This window comes from Canis aureus, chromosome 16 (genome assembly GCF_053574225.1).
Source record: "Canis aureus isolate CA01 chromosome 16, VMU_Caureus_v.1.0, whole genome shotgun sequence".
NCBI lineage: Eukaryota > Metazoa > Chordata > Mammalia > Carnivora > Canidae > Canis > Canis aureus.
The window spans coordinates 36,056,596-36,063,341 of NC_135626.1; the positions used below are offsets into that span (position 1 = coordinate 36,056,596).

The 6,746-nt window shown below is 48.0% G+C and overlaps 1 protein-coding gene and 1 non-coding gene across 3 annotated transcripts; both read right to left on the minus strand.

The window, feature by feature from the left end:
• Positions 1–2,392: 2,392 nt before the first annotated feature.
• Positions 2,393–5,146, minus strand: ATP5MC1 (ATP synthase membrane subunit c locus 1). 2 transcript variants are annotated; one of them, XM_077852887.1, is made up of 5 exons: positions 5,042–5,146; positions 4,431–4,478; positions 3,608–3,685; positions 2,951–3,129; positions 2,393–2,610 (listed from the first exon to the last, which is right to left on the minus strand). In XM_077852887.1, exons 2-5 carry the CDS (start codon positions 4,467–4,469, stop codon positions 2,496–2,498), a joined length of 411 nt encoding a protein of 136 aa, XP_077709013.1. In that variant the 5' UTR covers positions 4,470–4,478; positions 5,042–5,146; the 3' UTR covers positions 2,393–2,495. The 2 variants fall into 2 exon arrangements, with proteins under 2 accessions (XP_077709013.1, XP_077709012.1); XM_077852886.1 differs by having other exon boundaries at positions 4,972–5,080.
• Positions 5,147–6,173: 1,027 nt separating this feature from the next.
• Positions 6,174–6,370, minus strand: LOC144287359 (U2 spliceosomal RNA). The gene has a single exon (XR_013355198.1). It is a non-coding gene; the product is annotated as a U2 spliceosomal RNA (small nuclear RNA).
• Between the last annotated feature and the right edge of the window lie 376 nt (positions 6,371–6,746).

Sequence of the window (6,746 nt, forward strand, 5' to 3'; positions counted from 1 at the left end):
TCCTGGAACTTCACAGAAAGTAAAGGGAATCACCTTCCCTGGGGACTGCTCCTTGACTTAGCATTAGAGGATAGTGGCCTGGCAAGGATGCCAGCCTGACATCCTGAAGGGTTACTACATCGTTTTCGTAACATTACCGGTTAATCCACTGCTGCCTTGCAGATACCTCAGCTTCCAGTTCAACCTGAGTTCCATTCTTTCTCTTTGCCCCTAAGATTCCTGGGCTCTGCTTTGGGTTCTATCACTGGTTGATTCACCGTGCACAACCTTGAGAGTTACTTAAGGTAAAGAGGCTAACAACAAAAAAAACCCCAACAGATTATGGTAGACCAGTAGTTCTAAACTGGAAGTGATTTTTTTTTTTTTTTTTTTTGTGCCTCCAGCCAGGAGACATCTGTCAGTATCGGGACTCAGCAATTGGTTGTCATACTTATGGGTAAAAGGAGGTGGCTACCAGCATCTAGTGTGTAGAGGGGCCAGGGATGCTGTCAACACCATACAATGCACAGGACAACCTACCACAATGGATAGCTGGCCCCAAATGTGCCAAGGTTGAAAACTCCTGTGTTGAGACCATGACTGTTGAATGTCAGATGGACTTGGGGCTGGAATCGTTGGCCTGCTGTGTGATAATTGGGCATGTCAGTGAACTTGTGTGAAACATAGGTGAGTCAGCAGAGTGATAAGAACATAGATTCTAAAGTTTGAATTCTAGCTTTACTGATCAGCTGTGTGACCTTCAAAGGTTGCCTTACCTCTCTGAGCCTCTTTTGCCTGGACTATAAAATGACCTATCTCATCATAGAGAGGTCAGAAACTATCCACAGAAAGTGCTTAGCACTGTGCCTGACCCACAAGTGCTCAAATGTTAGCTGAGGTTATAACCACAGTAGTGTCCTTGCTGTTCCTCATCTACAGCACATGGTTTCTGGACCCACATATTCAGTGTGTGATATAGTTCAAGGTCTCCACTCTTAATGCCCCAAACTCCTTAAGGGCAGGATCTTGGATTTCTCTGCCTTCACCAAGACTACTAGGATGCTTAGTTCCTAAATACTTGCAGATTGCCCTTATTTTATTTTTTTAAAAGATTTTATTTATTTATTCATGAGAGACACAGAGAGGCAGAGACACAGGCAGAGGGAGAAGCAGGCTCCATGCAGGGAGACTGATGCAGGACTCGATCCGGAGACTCTCCCTGAGCCAAAGGGAGATGCTCAACCACTGAGCCACTAGGCATCCCTGCCCTTATGTTACAGATAAATTCAACCCATTCTTATTAACTCACTTTTTTTTTTTCATGTTTTAACCCTCTTTGCTAGCTGTCTTTTACCTGGATGGGAATATTCTTGGTTTCGCTATTTCACAAAAGTCTTGAAGTTAGTTGAGGTAAAGTTTTCACAAAATGGATCCCACTTTTACTCCTTTTGAAACCATCCAGTTTGAGACAGATTGTGTTAACCAGCACTTCCATGTTCATTTTGTCACGGTTTCCTCGTGCAAGGGCTCTGAGGAGCAGTGACTGGATATATCAGCCTAGCACTCTCTTCCCTGGGTTATTAGTCCCACGTTAGCCAAGCTGGGGAAGCCTGCCGGGCACAGACTGAGATCACAAGGAAGATGTTGCATGAGGCTCTCTAAGCAATTTATTAGTTGGTTCAACCAAAAAACCCTCATTCTTTATCCCTAGCAAGGCTAAGATTGTAAATTCTCCAAGAACAGGAACTATACCATATCTGCTTTATTCTAGGCCATTTAGACACTCTTAAGAGTCTTTCATTCTTTCATCTAAGGATGAAAGTGAAACTTGCAAGTGGGTCAAATGCAGGCCGATGGGGGCCCACCTCTAAGTCCAACTGGCTACATCACTTCTTTGGGACTGTTTTCCTATTTGTGCCACCTTATTTGAGGTGCCATCATGAAAACAGATGGGACAGCACAGCAGTTAATGGGTTAGGCTAGCCTGAGGTGGAATCCCCAATTCTTCCACTTCCCAGCTCTGTGATGTTGGATGAGTTATTTCGCTGCCCTAAGCCTTGGTCTCTTCATTTGCAAATTGGTATAAACCACTGTACTCTTCATTCATAAAGTTGTTGAAGTAACAAATGTAAAACAGAGCTTGGTGCAAATTAAGCCCCTTAAGAATGTTTTATCTCATTATATTAAATTTGAAGGGAAAAAAGCACCAATTATTATTACTTACACAAATCCATGCTCCCTCTGGGAAATAAAGGGAACCCTCCATGTTCTCAGGTCATGGCAGTGCCACTTCTCAGCTCAGGAGTTCCAAACCACCAACGGCTGACCTATTCCCATTCCCTTGTCCCCCCCCTCCCCCCCGTTCCATCAAGGCCCTCTGCAAGGGCAAAGGACAGAGGCGAAGGCATATGGGTTTAGAGAAACGTTGTGTTTAATGGTAAAGCTTAACACACTCCAGCACCAGGCATGGCCTGAAGTCGAAGCAGCAGGGACGGGTAGGTGACCCTCACGGAGCCTCACATGGCGAAGAGGATGAGGAAGGCGACCATCAAACAGAAGAGCCCCATGGCCTCAGACAGGGCAAAGCCCAGAATGGCATAGGAGAAGAGCTGCTGCTTGAGAGACGGGTTCCTGCCAGGGACAGAGATCGATGCCAGGCAGGGGAAAGGAAGGGGTAAGGGCACGGGTGGTGGAAGACACAGGTAGGTTAGGTCAATGCCCGGGGTGGGGATGCTGAAACTGGGAGAGGGCCTAGCCTGCATATATCCTGGGGATTTGGACAGGTGAGCAGAGTACCAACATGGGAGAAGTGGGCCAGGTTGGAAATATTTAAATTCTGATCCAGAGATCATTGGAGAAAACAAAAGATTAATGAAGTCAATCCTAAGCTAGTGGGAGCTCCTGCTGAGGCTTCTCCCTGATGGGGTGAAATTTGTGGTAGGGGATGCTCTAGGCCACCCCCCAAACTTACCTGGCATAGCCAATGATCAAGCTGCCAAACACTGTCCCAATACCAGCCCCTGAACCAGCCACACCAACTGTGGCAGCCCCAGCGCCAATAAACTTGGCTGCTGTGTCAATGTCCCGGGAGACAACACTGGTCTGGAACTCCCGTCGGGCCACCTGGAGTGGGGAGCTGCTGTAGGATGGCTAGAGAGGCAAGTAGGGAAAGAGAGGTGGTAAGGCATAGGACAGGTGGCTAATTCCATCCCCTCACGTGACCCACCCAGGCTGAAACTTGGCAAATTGCCGGACAGGTATAAAATGCTCAGACTGCAGAGCATGCTGGGAATTAGTCTTAGGGCCTATTTTCGGACAGGACCAGGGAAATTTTACGGGTTAGGGAAACTTCACTTTTGCAAACTTCTCACCTACAACTCTCACCTTGGGGTACTTAGCACTGTTAAAGCACTACAGATTCTGTAACTGTCCTCCCACCTGGGCCACTATCTTGAAGAATCCCTTGCTGGGGAAATTAATTAATTTTTAAGATTTTATTTGTAAGTACTGTCTACACCCACTGTGGAGTGTACAACCTACAACTCTGTGATCAAGAGTCGCATGCTCTACCGATTGAGCCAACCAGGTGCCCCTGCGGAAATTTAGAAGAGGGCCCATATTCCTTTACCTGTTTAGATGGGATCTCTGGCCTACTCAAGAAGGAGGCAGACAAAGGCCTGATAAGATCCCTGGTACAGCAGCGGATCTGTCAAATCAGAAAGACATGTTCCTCCGTATCAAGAAAAAAAGCTCAAAGTATTTCAAGGTCAATTAATGCATTCCTGTTTCTACCAGCTAGGCCTGCCCAGAAGACAGCTGTCCTAAGACCCAGGTGTAGTTAGCAGTGGCAACTTTCCCATTAAAAACCAGGTACCAAAGTTCATTTTTATGGGCACAGCCCTTATCAGTATCCCAGAATGGAACAAGAACCCATGCTAATACGAAAGGAGGTACAGGAAGGGTCTGTACCCAGATCACCAAAAGAATCAGAAAGGGGAAATCTTTTGGTGGAGTGTACTCACTGTTACACACCCTGAATGGACAGGGCCAGTAAGCCTGGTGAGGTTCCTCCAACAACCATCTAAGTAGAGCCCCCCCTGTAACCTGGCTTCCTTGAAATATGTCAACCTGATGCAGTGGTTCCCAAACATGGCTGAACTTGGGAATCATCTGGAGACTACTAGTCAAGGTTGAGCAGGACTGCTTAGGTAGGCTGCCTTGCTACCTACCGCCAAGCCAGACTGGGGGTAAAGATCATCTCCAGATCTGACCGCATTCCAAAGCCAAGAAAGGCTGGTTTACAGGTCTAAATAAACCGGGGGCTAGCTGCATCACTACAGCCTCCCCAAAGAGCCAACATCCTCTGGATGCCAGGTTCCTCTCAGTTCATTCATTAAACATCGACAGGTCCCACACCTGGCACTACAGATCACCCCGGAGCCGCAGCTTACCAGAGCCGGAGGAATGAGTAATGCCCCGGTGGTCTGCATTTTCTCAGTCTGCAGAGGGAAAAAAAAAAAAAAAAAAAGATTCATCCACAGCCTAGTCGTTTGCTTAGTGGCGACCTTCGGGCGTCCCCTTCACCCCGCCCGCCCTCCCGGGACCACGTTCTTCCTTGCACCGTGCCCCAGCTGAGGAGGGCATTAGAGGTCAGAGGAACAGCGCGAAAGGGGTCTGCAAAGGAAGGTCACGTAGATCTCCAGCAGAGGAAGGAGGCCCAAACCCCAGGAAGGAAATGTTGCTAAAGAGAATGGTCTCCCGGGAAGGCTTTAGGAGGCAGATACTGGGTCGGTGCCGGGCAGAGTGCTGCCCATTTTACACAGCTGTCCTCGGCCCGCCTCGGTGGGGACAGCTAATCGCTCATTACTTGGTAATTAACAATAATTGTTAAGGATATAGGCACCTAGCGCTTCTCCCGGCCCTGGGGGCAAATGCCCCCCACACGGCCCAGCCCACACCCCTGCCGATCGCTGGCTTCCGGCCCCAAGTCACCTGCACTCCCACAGCCCCGCGGCCCCTAATCCGACCACGGCGCTTGCCCGGCTCAAGGTGACTGACTCACCTCCCGGCTTTAGCTCTAGGTCTCAGCGCTCCGCTCCCCACCCACGTGTCCCGGGATCCCCCCACTCTCATTGGCTGCAATCCTCCCGCATCCTCATTGGTTAACGTCCTCAAGTCCTCCTTTCTTACTGGCTTTCGGCAGCTTCTTCCTCTCTCTCCACAGGAGCTTCGTGGCAGTTCCCGCCTCCCTGCGGGCGAAGGCGGGGTTTTCCTCCGACATCTGGCTTCGGATTGGTCGATCCCTGAAATGCTCAACCATAGAGTCGGCGGGGCTCAGAGGTTCCAGAACCTCCCGCACAAAATGGCGGCCAAGGTGGAAGCTGCAGAAAAAAAAAAAAAAAAAAAAAAAAGGCGTGGGAGAGATGACCGGACGCCTTACGCAGACAGACACATGACCTTGGACCTGCGCCTTCATTCGGGCGCTTGGGCCTTCAGGCACGTTGGATGACGGGATTTGTAGTCGGGTCAGAGGCCCCAAGGAGGGCTGAGATCCCGCGAGACGTTCCTCCTGAGGCCGGGAGAGCCAACGCCTTTGCAGCAATTCGCGCTCTCCTGATTCGTGGAACCCTTGCTTCCGCCTTGGAGAATAAAGGCCGCCTGCTGGCCTGGAAAGTTCGCTAGTGGGCGAGCGCCTTGTTGGCCTCGGGCAGAGCTCAGCAGCCCTGGACTACCAGCCAGATTTTTTTTTTTTTTTTATTGTAAAAAAAACCAACTAAGGGTAAAATAATACTCCTATAGAAAAACGAGCAAAGGATAGGAATAGGCAGTCCGCTAAAGAAAAATAGAAATTAAAGAATATGTAACTTAGCTCATCAAAGAAATAGAAGCTTAAGCGCATCACTTGGCATTTATCAAAGAGCAGAATTTTTTGTTTCTTTTTCTCCCCCCTCCCCCTTTCTTTTGGACAACCTTTATTCGTCCGAGGGGGTGCACCGTTCCTGGAATTACTGCAATATCAGGTCTATGCCTGAAGTGGACGAAGCAAGCTCCCGTTCTGGAAGCTCCTAGTTACAAAAATCCGTTTAATATATTGTCCTAGGGGGCGCCTGGGTGGCTCAGTGGTTGAGTGTCTGCCCTTGGCCCAGGTCGTCATCCTGGGGTCTCCGGATCGAGTCCCACGTTGGGCTCCCCGCAGGGCGTCTGCTTCTCCCTCTGCCTGTGTCTCTGCTTCTCTGTGTCTCTCATGAACAAATAAAATCTTTATATATATATATAGATAGATAGATAGATAGATAGATAGATAGATAGATAGTCCTAGGTTACAGGACGTATCACATATTAAACTAATAACATACTACACTTGATCTTAGTCAAAAGGGGGAGAAGCAATCAATTCTTTTTATTCATGCGAGCCAGGCACTGTCCTATATACTATTGTTGGCGAAAGCATGAGTTAGGAAACCTTTCCAGAAAACAATGTGGATTGGGAGAAAATAAAATAATAGTTAATTCTGGATAGAGTAGTAAGGGTGATTTATATTTCTATGAGTCTATATAATAGAAAAATATTTAAAATTATACCAATCTGGAAAGTTAGACCTCTGGACTCTTAGAAAAATATTTTAAGATCTAGATGTAAGAGAGACTGCCAACATGGTGTAAGGGAAGGAGTGTGGAGTTTTGAGATAACACAGACTTGAGTTCCTATCATGGCTCTACCATATAACTGGATATAGATATTTCTGAGATTACCAAATCTCTCTTGG

Bases quoted from the DNA above. Each gene is read 5' to 3' on its own strand.
- ATP5MC1 (XM_077852887.1), bottom strand. From the start codon at position 4,469: ATGCAGACCACCGGGGCATTACTCATTCCTCCGGCTCTG. The intron at 3,130-3,607 runs GTAAAGGAATAT...TTGCCTCTCTAG, and splicing joins CAGAGATCCCATCTAAACAG to CCATCCTACAGCAGCTCCCC. The intron at 2,611-2,950 runs GTAAGTTTGGGG...TGTCCCTGGCAG, and splicing joins TTGATCATTGGCTATGCCAG to GAACCCGTCTCTCAAGCAGC.